The following is an 18,773-nucleotide window of genomic DNA, read 5'->3' as shown; positions in this document are numbered from 1 at the left end:
TTCAAGTTTTATATGAACGATAGCCGACACGACCTGTTGGAAGTAGTCACTAGCCAAGTGGCCACTATGTTAAGATCACTTGCGAAGTAATAGAAGAAATCCTCAACTTTCATAGTAGAGCAGTTCAAGAGGCTTGTTTCTATTATCAAGGGTAGTATCATGCGCCACAACATGCTTTGGTATATACTATGCAGAAATCAGATGATCATATTCTTATGGCAGACAAATTGCCAATCATTCTCTACAGTATGGAAGTGATGAGATCCTTGACTTCCAAAAACTCATAACCTATAAGAAGAATAAGGCCAAATATTGCCTTAGAAAGTCTTCAAGATTTATAGATTGAGCTGACGAGGAAGATACCTGATAAGAGAATGCAAAAGAAGTAATATTTAGTATTTATTATTTTTTTTTTTTTTACCCGGGTAGCAAAGGAAGCAATATCTAAATCTTGATCTACACTCGACTTGATGTGGGATCAAGACCTTTCATCCCATTCTCGCCCATCGATTATCCCAGGGCATCCATTTGATTGCAATCTAATCAATTGTGCAAAAATCAAACCCTAATCTAATTTACTCTATCAAATTTAATAATTACAAGTATTTACTAAGCTAATTTTCAAAACAATTTTCCCCGGATGTACCCCTAGTTACCATGGGAAAAAGGAGTGCGCATCCCCGCGACTTCGCCGCTGACCGGCGTCCAACCAGACCACCCATGGCGGCCGCTCTTTCTTTTTTATTTTTTGTCCTCCCCTTTCTTCCCCTCTCGCTCTCTTCATAAAGCCCTCTCCTACTCATCCCCCCCTAAACAAAGCTCCCATGACAACTCTAATCCTCTCCGCCCTTCCGATTTCGACCTCCACCTATCCCTCCCTCTCCAAGAGCAGCGCCAAGAGCCCCATTCTCCCTTCCATCTCTTCTCTCTCGCTTCCCTCCAACCGCCGCAAGGCCAACCCCCTCGCGAGCTCTCTCCTCGGAGACCCTGGCCCTCTCTCTTCCCCCCGCGCGCCCACCACGCCTCTCTACCCGCGGCCTAGCCCTCGCTCCACCGCCGTCTTCTTCAGTCTCCCCACCGCGTAAATCCACCCTTCAATGCCCCCACCCCCTCTTCCGAACCCTGTTTTCAAGAATGACTCCTGATTGAATTTTTGATTTCTCATTCTTGCAGGAAACCGGAGAGAGCTTCGACCGAGAAGATCTCCAGGTGAGCCATTGAGATTCTTTTTCTTTCATGAGGGTCGTGATTGGGTAATGATGAGTACGTTGTAATAAATGGCTCAGGTGGTCGGCGAGGGCGATAAAGTCCTTTAACATGGCGGAACTGGAGGCAAGGAAGCTCAAATACCCCAACACCGGGACGGAGGCTCTCCTCATGGGTATCCTCGTTGAGGGTCGGTATTTAATTGCCTGGCCTTTCTAAGATTCATGGTCCCTAGTCTTCGTTCTCTTATAATTCTGTTGATGTTTCTTGTTTCTAGTGATAAATTTGTTTGGACTAATTAACCTGCTTCAGTGATATGATGTACGATTATTTTTTTCGCTTCTTTGAATATAGAACTATTTATATGGAAATCTTTTCTTTAAAGATGGGAAGTCGTATACTGGAAATAACTATCTATTACAGATTGACTTTGGTAGTGCAAGTTGCTTCCGATTTGTTTCTATCGAGTTTATGTGTTATATTGTAGCGAGATCAAGGAAATTAATATCATTAGGATTTTCCTAGGCTTTCCCATTCTCTCCATGCAAAATATGGTACCTGCCCTGGTCATCTTTGCTTGGTTTATAAGTGGCAAAACCATCTCAATCAATTATTATATGCTTTATTCTAAGCTAATATTTTTGATTGTGTTAACTAAGGGCCTGTTTGGTATTGCTTTTATTTTCTGTTCGGGCATTCCAAAACCCGAGAAAAAAATGAACTAGACTGGGCAACATATATGATGAAAGTCTTTTGTTTCTTGAAATTGTTTGTAATATCTCTAAAGGATTTGTAATCAAAGATTTTTTTGCTTTCAAAAAAGCATGAAAGTAAAAGCAAGGAACATCAGAAGTTTTGTGCAAATGCTATCCTCAACATCAGTCTCCATGTGGTATTGTACTAATTTTCCGAGACAAACCCAAAAGCAAAAATGGTGCCCAACAGGCCCTAAATGTTTCTAGTTTCTCATTACATGCATTCAATTGCTCTCAGTTTATTCACTGTGGTGGGAGGGAGGATTCCTTAATCCTCTTCTGACATGGAATCTGGTTGCTTAATTTGATAAGAATTATCAACCTATCTTCTTGCCAAGCACATATTCATAAAGCAGTCAACGAGGAATTATAAAAAAAAAGATTAATTTGAGCAATGCCATCTCAATTTGTGCAATCTTCTTCAAAGGAAGGAGATTTTGTATTCTGAGTCAGTTGGAAAGTGTAGAGAGAATTTGGTTGTGTTTACACTAGGAAAAATGTGACTTTCCAGATAGAGAGATCTAAGGTCCGCTGAACCGGGCCGAACTGTCCGGTTGGGCCCATATAGAGTTGACCCGGTGGGGGATCGGGTCGGTTACCTCTTTTTTCGAAACCGGCTCCGAACCTGCCGGAGCCGATTTCTAACCGATAGGAACTGGTTGCAACTGGTCGTGAACTGCTCGGACTTGATCCAAACTTTCCGATTTCGTGTGGAACCGGTGTGAACCGTCCAGTCCGCATCGAGTCAGACCGGTTCCGAACCGAGCCTCCTCCCTCCTCTTCCTTTTGCTTTAAAAGATGATTGGAAAGGCTCGAGAAGTTTCTTAGGCCTTTTCAACCTATCCGAACACTCCTCTTCTTCCCCACGACAAAAAATACGCTGATTCAACACGGTTGAAGGAGGATCCAACCTTAAATAAGCTATGCTTTCTCTTTTCTATCTCATTGTTTCTATTTTTTTGGATGCCAAAAAATACCTTGAAATTTGCAAAATAAAGGGAGCATGCCAAAATTTTTGATTTTTTCTTGATTTTATGATATAATGTAGATCTATCAGATAATCTACACGATGACATAAAAATTTTTAATTTTTAAATTATATATAATGTTTAAAAATTTAAAATATATTTGCATATAGGAGATGGGCTCCTCGAGGTCATTCAGGAGGATACGATGCAGCTGCGGATGACCTCGTATATGAAATCGGATCCATAAATGTATTAGGTTCTGAGTCGTATACTGGATCCTATTATCCGCAGCCACATGCACCCAATAACTCATATGGATGTGGATATGGTTCTCTGAGCCATCTTTTGGTGGCTACTATCCTACGCAGTTCGGAGCATCTTACAGATTGAATTTTGCTGGGTGGGCTCCTCCACAGCCGTATTATCAGCTAGAAGTTATCTCTCAGAGCCAGAGCTTTAGTGAGAGATTCGAGAGTGCTTATAATTCAAAACGCATTCCTTATGCGATAATCATACAAGATTACAATACTGCTTGGTTAGAGAGGTGGGCTGATGTACTTTCTGACTACGTTAATGGTCCGTATATCCACAAGAAACATTGCCGCTCGAAGAGATTTTAGATATCGGTATGTATGTTGTATTATAAATTTATGTAATTGATTGTATTATTTTATATTTTCTACCTTACTATTTAATTTTAGAATATTCCATTCATATTGCTTCTTGTCGCATGCAACATCCCACAAATTATTTTATGTTTTGTATCAATTTAAAACAACAAAATGCATCATTTAGGTTAAACCGGAATAAAAAATATAAAAAAATAAAAAATATCAAATTATATTTAAAATCATTGAAAAATTTGAAAAATTGATTACCAATTAATCAAACTCGAAAAACTTAAAAAAAAAATGGGCGTGCCCATTCGGAAACTGGCATACCTAAGCGTACTGTGTCAGTATGGTATCAAACCGGTACCGTACTGACTCGCCCGTTGACTGTTACGGGTCTCGATACTAGTTCGGCGGATCTTGGAGAGATCCTTTCTTTTTGTTTCTCTAGAACCCCATGTGCATTCCTCTAGTGCTACTCATTCATTTGACTGGCCCTTCCCTTGCCCATCTTTCTTCGTCTTTAATTCCCTTAAACTTAAAACAACTCCTCTCTACCAAAGGATTGATCCTTTTCAGTAGAGATGGGCACTGGGCCGGGCCGCCCATGGCCCGGCACGGCCCGGCACGAAGCGGGCCGTGCCAGGCACGGCCCGCTTGCTACAGTAACGGGCCGTGCCTAGCACGACCCATAAAAGGGGGCCGGGCTGGGTTACCAATTCCTGGCCCGCGGGCCGAGCCCGGCACGGCCCATAAGGGCCTGGGCGGGCACGACGCGTGGGCCAAGCACGGCACGGCCCGCGAGCCAGTCCGGCACGGCCCATAAGGGCCTGGGCTGGCACGATTCGTGGGCCTGGGCCCGGCACGGCCCGCGAGCCAGCCCGGAACGGCCCATAAGGGCCTGAACCGGGCCTGGGCCGGGCCAGGCACGGCCCGTCCCCCTTAAAATAAATGGAAATAATTTTTTTTAATAAATTAATAAATATTGAAAACTAAGGATTTATTAATATAAAGCCACCTTAATGGTGGGGGGTTTGGCATAGACCCCTACCAGTTTATTAATTTAAATCAAAATGGTACATGAAGGGAGGTTTGGACCTTGGTCTGACCTCCAGAATACAATAAGAAAGGAGAAAAAATAGAGATGACTCACTTTAACAATTAAAAAAATAAAAATATACAATTATAAAAATTAAGAAATCTTACTAATCATCAGTGATTCAGTATTCACTATTCAGTAGTGTTTGTATCATCATCATCAGAGGATGTTGTATTATGTCCACCTTTATCTTGAAGTCTCGCCTCAGCATCCAACCAATCTTTGAAGCAGAGAAGCATCTCAACCGTTTCGCCAGTCATCATACTTCTCTTTTCGTCAAGAACACGCCGACCTGCACTAAAAGCGGATTCCGATGCTACTGTGGACATCGGCACAGCTAAAATATCGCGTGCAATTGCAGACATAACAGGATATTGATTTTTAACACTCTTCCACCAAGATAATACATCGAGACTCTCTATTTGATTTTCATCATATGCAGACTGAAGATCATTTCGTAAATAAAATTCTAGTTCACTACTTAAAGATGAAGAAGATGAAGATGAACTTGAAGCATGTGTGTGTTTTCTCTGTGCAATGAATGAAAAAATAGATGACGAACGAGAACTACTAGAAGAAGAAATAGAGCTTTGTACGGAGAATCTAGATCCACGAATTTTTTCATCATATATAGCATAAATATCATAAAGAAGTTGTTTTTACCTCAATTTTAGCAGGTTCAGGATCTTGAATCATATTTTCACAGTATGCATCAAGTAAAATTAGCATGCCATTCAATTTAACTCTTGGATCAAATACAGCAGCTAAGTTATGCATAGGACATATCTTGTCCCAATACTCATTCCATTTAGATTCCATTTGTTCAATAATAGGCATTAAAACATCATCATATCTATGTTCTGCAAATTTTTGACTAATTATATATGCTTGTTGTAAAAATGAACATAAAGTTGGATAATAAATACCAGAAAGAACATTAGTAGCATTATAAAAACTAAGCAAAAAATCTTCCAAAATTTTTTCTTTATTCCAATCAATTTCAGTCAATGTAAAGCCTAATCCACGATCATTAATATATGCACTTAATAAGTTTTTATATGGGTATGCATCATGTATCATGCTATATGTTGAGTTCCAATGAGTAATTACATCAAGTTTAAATTTTTTAAAACGTTTACCATGATTTATACATAGTTCCTTAAATTCTTGAAGTCTTAATCTTGAAGCATGAATAAAAGAAACTGCATTTCTAATTTTTGAAATGACATCTTGAATCATGCCCATGCCAGCTTGAACAGAAAGATTTAAGATATGACATGCACATCTAATATGCAATAAATTTCCATTTAACATGGGATGCAATGAGTCCTTTAATAATGTAACAGCAGAATTATTATTAGATGCATTATCAAAAGTAATAGACATAATTTTATCATTAATATTATATGAACATGCAGTTTGATAAATGGCATTTGAAATTTGTTGCCCAGAATGTGGAAAATCAAAAGCACGAAAAGCAAGAATACGTTTATTTAATTGCCAATCATTATCAACATGGTCTGCCGTACCGGTCCGTACCGGCCGGTACGGGCCGGTACGTACCGGTCCGGCCTGGGACCGGGTACCGGATCAGCGTAAAATCCGGTACCGGTAATTTATTGTTGAAGAACCGGTACGGGACCGGTACGGACCGGTAGGGACCGGTTCGGACCGGTACGGGACCGGTTCGGACCGGTACGGGACCGGTTCGGACCGGTTCGGGACCGGTTCGGACCGGTACGGACCGGTACGCCATCGGTACGGACCGGTACAGGACCGGTTTCGTATCGGTCCGGGCCGCCACCGGTACGCCGACCGGTACCGGTACAGCAGACCTTGATTATCAATATAATGAGCAGTAATGGCAATAAAACAATTACTACCTACAGATGCTGACCAAATATCAGAAGTTAATGAAACTTTTACATTTAAAGTAGAGAGTGTTTCAATTAAACTTTGTTTTATTGCTAAAAAGTTAGTCATAGCTACTCTTCTAAATGTACGCCTACTAGTTCTTTTGTAAGCAGGTTGTAGGTTTAATTGAACATATTCTTCAAAATTAAAAGATTCACATAAACTAAAAGGTAATTCATCCTTAATTATCCATTTTACAAGTGATTTTCTTTGATTTTCATGATTATATGCAAAATTACCTACAAGTGATCCCCCTTGTATATTAAGGGTACTTTGAGCATGAGAATTATGCATCCTATGACTCTCTTGATGTCTTTTTAAATGGTCTGTTCCCCCACTACTACTATAACTATAAAGTTTAGCACATTTTTTACATTTTGCTTTGCAGACTCTATCAACCATAATTCTATCAAATTCATTCCATACAGCACTAGTCCTCTTACGAGAAGAGGTTTGATCTTCATTCGGTTCACTAGTTCTAGAGGAATTAGGAACATGGGGTTGGGGATTAATTTCTTCTCCCTCAGAAACAGGAGGAATGCCCAAATGACTTTCCTCAAAAGATGACATATCTAAATTGGTGAATGCAAAAAATAAAAACTAACCACAAGGAGGAATTGAGTAGAGGACCAGAGGGCAGAGGTAGAGCCGAGATTTCTGAGCTTCCTCTTGTGCTCTCAACAAGAAGTGACCTTCTCTTCTCAACAAGAACCTCCTCTTGTGTAGCACTTGAACACTTGCTAAATGCAAACTAAAAATTAAATTGCTAGAAGAGCACTTTAGAAGAGATAAATAATAGTAGTAGAGAAGGAGAGAATAGTTGGTTTGGTGTGGTGAGAATGAGGGAGGAAAGGGTATTTATAGGACTCCAAATATTTTTTTCCCCAAAATACCCCTCAAATTAGCCGTTTTTGGACTGCTGGGAGGGGTATTTTGGGTAAAAACCAAAAAATAGCCGTTTGGAAACGGCTATTTTCTTCCCCCTGCCAGACGGGCCGTGCCAGGCACGGCCCGTAACGGTGCCAAACGGGCCGTGCCAGACACGGCCCATTTCGCGGCCCGTGCCAGGCACGACCCATTTTGCTGCCCGTGATGGGCCGTGCCAGGCACGACCCATCTCGTGCCAGGGCTTGGCACGGCCCGCCACCCCACGGGCCTAGGGCCGGGCCGGGCTTAGCTTTTAGGCTAAGCGGGCCGGGCCAGGCACGGCCCGTTTATTCTGTGGCCCGGTGGGCCTGGGCCGGGCCCGGCACGGCCCGATGCCCATCTCTACTTTTCAGCTGGTGCCCTCATTAACTTTCTGCATGCTTCTGTAGATGATTAATTTTCCATTCTTTGGCTTTCTTGTGTTGGCCTTGAGGCCTTTCCTTATTGTGGTGGTCAGAAGTGCAAGTATGATCATTTACACCATCTGATCAAATAGCCTATTGTCTAAGCAACAATGTTTAGTGGAAACAGGAAGAATATGACATCAATTATTCTGTTGATGATCTTTTCTAAATAATAGAAAGGCAAACATTAAGAAATTTCAGTGGATGAGTAATTTACCATATACAACATGGTATGAGTTGGAATACTTTTCTACCATTAGTTCACACTTGTAAACAAACTCTTTTGACCATGTGCATTGAAATCCCATTGTCAAGATGGTCATGGATTGAGCTTAGTGTGGAACATACTTATGCATTGCAAATTTTCCCCTTTCTCTGTAAAAGCCACTAAAATCTGCTTAAAAAGAGCAGAACTCACTCATGCTCTTTTTGGATCCCTGCCTTTTACTATGTGTAGGGTCTTGTAGAGAGTCATAATTTTCATGTTTTTGCTCATGTTTCTCATTTGCAAAGTTGGAGGTATCAGGTAGGAGCAAATCAATGTGAAGTTCTCCCATCCTTTGCACTTAAAACATGCAATTATGTTCATTTCCCTTTTTGAACCATCTTATATCATGGGCCACTTTCATCAGGTCTTGAATTTGTGTCAATAGGGTACCTTGGTTATTGCCTTTGTTTATAGTGAATAGGTGACCCACATTGCACCATATAAGGGCCAATAAAGATGAAATCCTATATCTTAAAAAATACACAAATTTAGTTGCTCTGTTGTTCTAGAACTCTTCTATACTAAGCAGATCCTCACAAAAAAAATGTTAACCTTACCAGATATGCTTCATCAGGATTCCAAGTATCTGATGCTGCCAACAAATACATTTTTAAGATTAACCTTCAGTTCTTCCCAAGCAGAGTGAGTAGTTGGTTGCTTATTTCCAAGCGACAGAAAGTAATTGGTCAGACCTTTACAGCTGGTTTTCCACACCATATTGTGAGAGGCACAGTTTTCATACTTACCGAAACTAATATCCTATACCTATATCACATCACACTATGTGGTATAATTCATTTTTCCTTTGCAAACAATTTTGAACCACACCTTTTTATGAATGCCTGTTGTCAACCATATTTTCTTTTTGTTTCATTTTGAGAAGCAGGAAGGTGAAAAACTCGCACACCTCTTCTATTGTTTTTTTGATGAATGTCCCTTCATCTCCTCCTCCCTCCATCCCTCTAGAATTTCTCACCACCCGTGGCCATTAATCCAACTGCCAGCGTTGCCATTCCATACATTGACGAGCAGCAGCTCCTAGGTCCTTGGACTTTGCCTCTAATGCCATCCTACTCTTCCTCTTCGTCTAGCTGGGACACAGATGAACCGCCTAGACCTCTTCAGCTAGTTCTTCACCGGCAGCAACAAAGTGTGCGGTGACACTTGCAACCATAGCCAGTGCTACCGGTTCTCATCGCTTAGCTCTTCGACACCATGTTAGCTCCATTCTTGAGATCCTCTACTGCAATTGGCAACGGTGGAAGTGGAGGATGGAGTTAAAACATAAGTTGAATAGTAACACACCGCCCTTGGCAGGCTCATCCATGCTGCCTATTCCCTCCTTCAATCTCTCATGGCCTCCTTCCTCTCCTTGCCCTTGGTGGCAATGGTAGCGGAGTACTATATTTGACAATTTCCCCTCCTCCTTGCAACGGTCATGATAATGCCTAATACAAGTCCTATTTTTATCAGGAAATCCTGACCTATCGGTGTTGGCAACGGGCAATAATGGGGCTGGCATTGTGAGGACTTCTAGGGCTTGAAAGCGAGGAGAAAAAAAAGTGAGCGGTTTGGGATGGTGGCTCCAATGGTAGGATCGGTGGTTGGAGGTGGTGGAGGGTGGCCAGAGCTAGAGGGAGGGATAGAGGAGACAAAGGGGGTTAGTATCTCTTTCCAAAGAGCAAATGATGTGGGGCTTAGAACTAACGGAGCCTCCTTGTGCTCCATCTATCTCATCTCAATTGGTTCTTTGAGATTCTCAAAGATGCCTATGGCATGTTGTAGAGGGTCCTATTAAGGTGCGTTATATAGGACCCGATATAGAAGTTTTATTCAGAAAATCTTTTGGATAAGGATTTATCTTCTCCTCCCTTAAAACCCGAAAACCATTGTTTTCTTCCCTCTTAGATAGCAATAGAGATCCAAGATAATATTTAGTAAGTGGTTGAAGGGCATAAGAGGGGTTAGGATAGGATATGATATTATCTTTTTGTTGAAAAAACATAAAAATAAAACGTTCAAGCACCAGTTCACAGTTTGCATGAAAACATTGATGTGTGTCACTGTTCATGCACGAAACAAAGACCACCCTTTTTTTTGTGCAAACAATGCCCTAAAGGCTGCTTTAAGTGGATCAGAGAATCCACAATTTGGATTGCATGATCCAATTTTGAATTGTTCAGCCTTCACTTATTGCAATTCCATGATCTGATCCAGGTTATTTTCCCCTTTCTAATCCAGATCATACAATCTAGATTGTGGATTGCATGATCTTAACTTCATTGGTGATTCTCATATTTCTTGATCCATTATGAGATCCTTAATAGTTTGTAGCTTAAAAGTTGTTCATTAAGCATATAAGACAAATTTACATAGCCAAAGAATTGTTGGATGCATCATTGCCTTGGTATCATCCTTTGTGTCACCTAGGATACTTCTCTTCAAGAGATTTTCTGCCAGCTCTTGTGCAGGGTGATGCAAGATGCTTCTAAAGGTACATAGTTTATGGAATTAGTCAATTATCTTTTATTTTCTTTAAAATTCATATTACTAGTGTCGTTAATAATATACCAGGATTGGAATGTAATATTTAAATTACAACTATGCTGGGAATGCTTTTGGTGTTCTTATATCTGCAAGAAGAGGGTTATAATGATAAAGTGGTCTTGAGTGAGAGTTGACACAGTTTCAACCATGGTCGGTGGAACCATTTCGAACCGGGCGGTTCCGCCAGTTTCGAGCCGTACGGGTGGCTCACTGGTACGGTCTGGGCTGTAAAAATGGCATGTTGCCGGAGGCCGAGAAGGAGAAGATAAAGAGAGAGCGAGTGGAGGAGGGAGGGAGGGAGAAGGAGAGGCGACAAACATTGGCGGAGGGCCGCGGGGGCCTGGCGGAGGGCCGGCGGAGGCCGTGGCAACCAAGGCCGTGGCCGGTTCTCCTCTTTTGAACGAAACAGGGGTCCGACCGCAGCTAAAAAATTTTGAAATTTTTAAGTGAAGTCAAATCGATTTGCCGACTTCACTTAAAAATTTCAAAATTTTTTAGCCGCGGCCGGACCCCTGTATCAAAAGAAACAGGAGAACCGGCCATGGCCTCTGCCGGCGTCCGCCGCCTCTCCTCCCTCCCTCCCTCGCTCATTATCTTTCTCCTCTTTTTTCGGCTTTGGGAGCATGCCCTCTCTTGGCACGGGCCCGACATGACCCATATTGAGTCGTCCTGCTGGAGAATCGGTACGGTGCCTGGTACCGGTTCCTCCGACCTTGGTTTCAACTTTAAATGTCTACTTCCTTAAGGCATGATAGTTTTATAAATTGAAAATTGGTTCCCAATCTGATTGAATTATTTGTATTCATCCATGCCACATGAAAACTCAGAAACTATTTTCCTTATTACAAAGTCAGTCTACAGCCTAAAGCGTACCCTCTATCATCACTCTTACTGATTTATTGTTAAATCTGCTTGATTTGTTGGCTTAAAATCTTTTTATTTTGACCCGTTACTAGTGTACATTTTGGAATTTATAACCCTTGTCTGCGGTACAAATCTTGTTTAGTGAACAATCAGCATTTAGCTCCTTTCTGTGCTACCCCTTTTTGAATGATCATGTAGTATTCTCCTATTACTTTTGACTTCATCACATGTTATCACATGTAATATTAATATAGGATACTAATATGAATACTGAAAAGAATATTGCATAGTAGGAAGCATTTGCTTTTCTCTATATAATAGATCATCAATATAAATGATCCTTGACATCTTCATCCATGCTTTTATACTGGAAGCTTTCAGTTTTCATTTGTTGCTTCACTGTCAACCAAGGTCTGCCGAACCGAATTGGTAGTGAACCGGCACGCTCTATTGTTTTTGAAAGTCCTTGTTTATAGCCTGTATAGTTGAACAAATTTGAACTGAAGCAAAAAAAAAATGAAGCAAGAACTGGTACCATAGAGAGGCGGCCATAAACTGGAGAGTCTTGACTAATTCGAAAGATCATTCGATGTAATCACTCTTTTCAAACTTTTTCTATAAATTTAAGTCTAATTTAATTTTTTTTGATGTTTTTTAATGTCTTTTTGATGTTTTTTTGATGTTTCTATGATTCTGGTTTAACCTAGACGATGCATCTTATTACTTTAAAATGATACAAATTATAAATGAATAACATAAAATATTCTCAAATCAAGTAGTGATGTGAACATTAAAAAATAATGCAATCAATTACATACTTTTAAAGTCCAACAGATGATTCCATTTTTTAAGTGAAGTTGATAAATCTCTTGCCGACTTCACTTAAAAAACATGAATTTTTTTAGCCACGGCCAGACCTCTATATCGTTCGAAACAGGGGAACTAGCTGCGACCTCCACTGGCCTCCGCCATCCTCCTCCAGCCCTTCCTCCCCTGCTTGCTCTCTCTTTCTTTTTTTTCTCTCTCCCACGGTGTTGTGCTCTATCTCGGTACAAGCTCGGCATGGCCCGTGCCGAGTTGTCCTGCCAAAGAACCGGTACGGTGCTCAGTACTGGTTCCTCCGACCTTGGTATTAATTAGGTCCACCAACCACTATCCTTGGTTGGACTGAAACCCATCATAAAGGTACCTTTAAAGCTTGGTTGTTGTAGTTTGTCTTACAACAAATTCAGCCTTAAGACAAAATACTATGAAAGGGCCCTCCAAGGGCATTTAACTTACATGAATTTGGTTAGCTTACAACAATCCAAACATTGGAAAAGGGTCACCACCTGCAACTAGGTTCACTTACATCTAGTTGCACGTATCCAAACGCATCCTTAATCATTTGGGTCTGTATTTTTTTCCCTTTTTTTACTAGTGATTGCGAATGTATAGCTAATGATCATTGTGTAAGTCTTATTGCCCTTTTCTCTTGCTTGCAGGAACCAGTAAAGCAGCAAATTTTCTACGTGCAAATGGAATTACCCTTTTCAAAGTTCGTGAGGAAACTGTGAAGTTGCTTGGAAAATCTGACTTGTACTTTTTCAGTCCTGAGCATCCACCATTGACTGAACCAGCCCAAAGAGCGCTTGACTGGGCTGTTGATGAGAAACTGAAATCAGGTTATTCTGATTCTTTATAGCTTTATTCTTATCATGATTTCTGCATTAGTGTATAGCATTGGTGCTATTTGCTTTATTTTATGATACTATTTTCTCTCAGAAGCAATGTATAGAACTACTTGTAGGATTGATTGGGTCATCGTATCTCTTGGTACACATTAGATAACGAACCGGGAGGACACCTGCTGTCCACTCATTGAAGGGAGTAAGAAGTCTGCTTTCAGATAAGCAAATTCTGGAGATCAATCTACCATGTTTTGGTGCTCTTTTTGAAATTTCTAATGATATAGTTAAGAATACCTATGATGCCATTAAGGTGAATTTCGAATGCATGTATGTCTGGGTGAGACAACAAAGTTTATCAGCGGTGACTTAACTACTGTAGTTTGGAAACTTAAAGAGATAGGCCAGACCCTATTTTATCAATGAGTTGAAGTGGCTTGACACTGAAATATCCTCCCACTTTAATAATTCAATCATCATTTCATGCCTACTTGAGGCTCTACGAAGAAATACAAGCCATTGCATCATGCCTTGGTAACATAACTAAATACCTAAGCATAGATAAAAAGGAAATAATTGAAGGTTAAAAAAACTAAGACCTAACTGACAGCTCAATCAATTAAAACTCTATTCTCTTGTCAAAAGCCCTTAATTTTTATTGGGAGTTCTTGGTCGCCAAGTCTCCAATTCACAAGCTTGACGATAATCTTCTGGAAAAAGAACTTTAGAGTCGATGACCATTAACAATGATTTTAAATCTTGAAATTGTGAATCCGTCCAGGTAATTTCCCTGGCTTTGGAAAATATGGTAGAGCCTTATCCAACTTGGGAGGGGTGTGTGATGTATGATAGGGTTCATTAGGAATATTCAGTATCCTCTGTTGTGTTGAAATGACAATCATCTGATATTTTTTCAATCTCTTTCTTCTTCTTAGGAAAGTGGTATTCATAGACAGGTTGGGTAGGTAAGGTGGGAGATGGTGGTTGAATGGTGGAAGAAGTGGATGGTCAAAAATAGATTGTCGGCCATGGGGGATTTCTTGTGCTTCTTGATAGAGAAAGATTTTCTACGTAAACTGTGAAGTTAATTTCTATCAAAAAGTAACTCTAGAACTCAAGGCACTGACATTGATTTTAGGGATGATCTATGGGCTTGCCTTGTTGGTGTGGAATTTCCAGTACAGGCCCTATTGATGGATTTCAAGGTGAGTTTAGATTCATTATCACATATACAAAACTTCAAGTTTGTTGTTTGAAGATGTGGACCAAAAAATTCCAGTGATGATTAGTGGCTTTACTCGAGTTAAAATTGCAAGAGATGGAGTTTGCTCCTCTTGAGCGGATAGAGTATCTACTTCTCTCAACTTCAAAATTAATAATAGGGTATCCAAAATGAAGTTCTACATTGTTGATCATGATCCATACTACAAAAAAAGGCCTAGAAAACAAATTCAAGTGTTTTGGTGGTCTTTAACCTATGCATCATGCGGATACAAAAATGAACGGCTAAAATGATATGTGACCATGTTTTGCTATAATCTAAGCATTAAAACCTAGTAAATCTTTAATCTATAAATGATTTAATATGTGTAGTTCATGATCGATATGGTGGATTCCCAGTTTAAATGCTTTATCGTGTTTGTGTGCATGTATAGCTATTGTGTGGGTGCGCACACGCCCTAATAAGGTTGTAACCAGATGATAGGGTTCTGACACCGATGATCCGAGCTGTTGGATATCATTTACTACCTATGAACTATTTACACGAAAATATTCGATATGGAGACTCCTAGCCTATGCATCGAATGGTCAAAAATAGATAGTTTAAATATAATACAAAACAATACATCTTCTTTGACCAACTCGATGCATAGGCTAGAGATTTCAAATCATGTGATTTTTGGTGTAAATAGTATAAATGTAGTAGGTCACATTTAGTATCTCAGATTATTGGTGCTGAACCTTTATCACCTGGCTAGGACCAACCTTATTTGTATTGGCATCCAAATAATAGCTGTATATAGGTGTATTTGGTTGTGTGCGCATGTGTATGTGCACGTGTTTGTGTGTCAGAGCCATGTGTATGTGCATGTATGTGTATGAGTAAAGTGATAATACACATAAGGTGCAAAAAAGCCTTTAAACCTACTACTAAATTCAATGTTAATGATTGGAAAACAGAAATTTGAATCGCTGGATGTGATCTAGAAGGCCTAAAATGTTTACTTACAAACAATCGTATCTTTTGACGTCCCCTAGATTATGTACCAAGTCGTCTGACTATCAACACACGGTATCATTCCATTATAACTACCTACTTGGGGTGCCTTGATGCATAGGATAGGGGTTTCCAAAATATATGATTTTTTGTAGATAATTTAGGTATCTAGATCATATCCAAGGGTTTAGATTTCTATTTTTCAACTATCAATATTGAATTTAATGGTGGATGAACTCCTCTTTCTTTACACCTTGTGTGTAATATAACTGCACCAACGTATATGTGCATGTATGTGTAGGGATGGACTACATTGCTCTTGTGAGAAGAGTATATCTACTTCTCATTCAACTGAAAATCTATACCATTTATCATGATCTATACTATTAAAATATCTAAAATAAAAAATCATGCATTTTGGTGGTTTCTAACCTTTGCATTAAGTGGACATAGAAATGGACCATTTCTCTTGTGTCATATAGCTAAATTACACGATGAAGCATATAGATTGAGAAGCCACCTTATTGATCGTGATCTACATATGTTAAAACATATATAAATTGAAACTCAATATATTTTATTATTTAGTTCATAACAAAACTTGGTCTCATATCATTTTAACTGTATATTTATACAATCATTTGATGCATAGGTTAGAGACCATCAAAATATGTAATTTTTGTTTTATAGTCATTTTTAGTGGTATAGATCAGGATAAATGGTGTGGATTTTCATTTTGGGGACCGTATTATTGATTTTAGATTTGAGAGGAGTAGATATCCTTTCCACTCAAGAGGAGTAAAGTCTATCTCATATATGTGTCTCTAAGGAGGTGGGACATGATCTGCTTGACTAGATTTGAAGTCTTAACCAATTAGGTGAAATTAAAAGTCGGAGGTCTGACACTGATAATCCAAGTTGTTGAATGTGATCTACTATTTTTAAACTATTTATATATCAAGAAAATTATGTAATCTAGAGACCTCGAACTTGTGCACCAAGTGGCAAGAGAGCTGTTTTAGTAAGGTGTGTACTATACCATACCGACCCATAACGCATTGAACAAATAATGTACCGGTATAGTACTCGATACCAAGATTGCGGACGAATAGTAGTCGATAGAAGTTCTAGTCACCAAATTCATATTCGTTAAATAACCACTGCTTAACTTAATTAAATTGTATAAAATAAGCAAGCGGGTTCGGGTAGTTAGTCCTATTGGAAGGTAAGAAGTTCGGGTGGTAAGGAGCAGGTTGATATAGGGGGCCATTTTTTAGATAAAAAAATGGTCTTGCTCATTTCCCCTCAAGGAATGGAGATTGGGTTGATGTTGGGAGGGATGAAGGTTTCTCTTGGTAGTTGCTTGCACACATGCATATACAGACCCCTTTTTTTGTGTCTTCTGTTTTCTGTCTCTATGATTTTGGATTTGGCAGTTGCTTACATAACATCTTTGCTATGCTGTTCCAGTTTGTTGCTTCAGTGGGCCATCCCAAAAATACTGCTGTTTCCCCTTTGCTCCTGTATAACATATGCCTTTTCTCTCTCTTCCTTTTTTATGAATAATTATCAATTATGTTTATGAAACTGCCATTTATGGGGATGTTTGTTTAGTTGAATTATAACATTCTCTATTTGTCTGATGCCACCATGTACATCTCACTTGAAGGTCCACAGCCTTGACCATGATTTGTTACACCCATGAAAATCAATTCTTTTGGTGGCTTCTACTAATGCATTAAATGATAAGACAATGGATGGGTTTTCCATAACTTGACAGATTGTTCCATTTGATCCAAAATTTGAAACTTTTACAATGCAGATATGAGGAGTGGGTTTTGAGGAAGTTAATTCATTTCTTTTGGAAGCATCTGAATGAACTAATATCTGGTGTCATGGGAAATGAATTCCCATCTTTTCAGTATTTTGTTTTAAGAATACGTGATGTTCAAATGCAAGAGATGACTTCGGCAAAATTGTCAACTAACCAAGAAAGGAAGGAATCATTAGGATTGAGTAATAATTGCCCTTGGTGTAATGTATGACTGCTTCATTTGGGAGGCTCCTAACACGCCAAGAAGCAGTTGTATGTGTTATTCTGGAGTGCATCTGGCATATCAGGTCAAAAGTTCCAGCAACTAGGAATGGAAAGGGCTGACATTTGGTCCACATGTTAAAAAAATGAGTTAATCATGACCGGTAATGTGGATTCTTAAGATAGATGGGCTATCGGCACCGTGGCAGCTTTTCACAGATGTATTGCAATGACAGAAATATTCAGGTTCAGAATGCCTGCAGATTGGTCCAAGATATTATGCATCACCATCAAAGAACTTGTTTCATACTTTAGAGTTCTTTGAATTCCTTTCTCATTTGTTTGGGTTGGTTCTGTAAATTCTCTTTCACAATTTATTCATATAAAGGGCTATCATCAGTTTACATCACTGCATCACTGTACTACCATTAACAGAGACCACTTTTCTCTACGTCCTTTATGTCTTACTTTACATTAGTTTATCATATTCCTTATTTGTCTTGACCATGTAACCTCAAATGTAGGTGATGATGGAGAGATAACGACGACACATTTGCTTCTGGGCATATGGTCAGAGAAAGATTCGGCTGGTCACAAGATATTGGCTTCCCTAGGTTTTGATGATGATAAAGCTAATGAGCTGGCCAAGTGTGTAAGTTCTACATCCATCTTCTTTCTAGAGAACTAGTTTTTTAATTGTCAACCATGACATGATTCTCCTGACATGCAGGCCAATGAGGATGCGGTCATGAACTATAAATAGATGTGAAGCAAAATTCCGTAAAGGCATATGGTTTTCAAATTGGATGCTCAAAGAACCTCCCATTCAGCCAGCCATTTTCTGGAAAATTTCATTGTCAATCTGCTTACAAGGTGCATCATGGATTTAGCCACCTATACAGTGGTAAGGTGTGTTGAAGGAATCTCCATGCTCCCAGACTGGAATTTTTTTTCTCAATCCAACTTATTAGGGCATCTGCAAAGTGTATGATTCTGCATCTAGTCGCCCGGTATTGTTGTTGCCAGCCTCTCACATTTGGTCCTTGCATTGTTGAAGACGATATTTTGTAAATCAAAATCCAATAGCATCTGGTTGTGGTTTGCTTCAATCTTTAATACTCATATTGTCATTGCTTTTTCATGGCTTCTAGCTAAGCTTTTGGTGGTCTTGCATGAAAGAAATTGTCACGAACCTGAATTGCTGCATTGAAGCACCAACCTTAATGGCCTTAAAATGATGATTTTTTATTTGTTCCAGTCTTGTTTTGGATGGCAAACTAGCACCTTTTG

The 18,773-nt window shown here is 39.6% G+C and overlaps 1 protein-coding gene across 1 annotated transcript; it reads left to right on the top strand.

The window, feature by feature from the left end:
• The first annotated feature begins 699 nt into the window (after positions 1-699).
• LOC120108292 (ATP-dependent Clp protease ATP-binding subunit CLPT1, chloroplastic-like) lies at positions 700-18,599 on the top strand. The gene is made up of 6 exons (XM_039121875.1): positions 700-1,081; positions 1,174-1,209; positions 1,287-1,396; positions 13,048-13,227; positions 18,008-18,135; positions 18,214-18,599. Exons 1-6 carry the CDS (start codon positions 825-827, stop codon positions 18,244-18,246), a joined length of 744 nt encoding a protein of 247 aa, XP_038977803.1. The 5' UTR covers positions 700-824; the 3' UTR covers positions 18,247-18,599.
• The last annotated feature ends 174 nt before the right edge of the window (positions 18,600-18,773 follow it).

The sequence above is a fragment of the Phoenix dactylifera genome, unplaced genomic scaffold (genome assembly GCF_009389715.1).
Source record: "Phoenix dactylifera cultivar Barhee BC4 unplaced genomic scaffold, palm_55x_up_171113_PBpolish2nd_filt_p 001260F, whole genome shotgun sequence".
Taxonomy (NCBI): Eukaryota; Viridiplantae; Streptophyta; class Magnoliopsida; order Arecales; family Arecaceae; genus Phoenix; species Phoenix dactylifera.
The sequence above is the reverse complement of the archived record's forward strand: the minus strand, read 5'-3'. Positions and strand labels throughout refer to the sequence as shown.

Coding starts and splice junctions, on each gene's coding strand:
- LOC120108292 (XM_039121875.1), top strand. CDS start 825: ATGACAACTCTAATCCTCTCCGCCCTTCCGATTTCGACCTCCACCTAT. Junction 1,082..1,173: donor TTCTTCAGTCTCCCCACCGC/GTAAATCCACCC, acceptor TCATTCTTGCAG/GAAACCGGAGAGAGCTTCGA. Junction 1,397..13,047: donor CATGGGTATCCTCGTTGAGG/GTCGGTATTTAA, acceptor TCTTGCTTGCAG/GAACCAGTAAAGCAGCAAAT.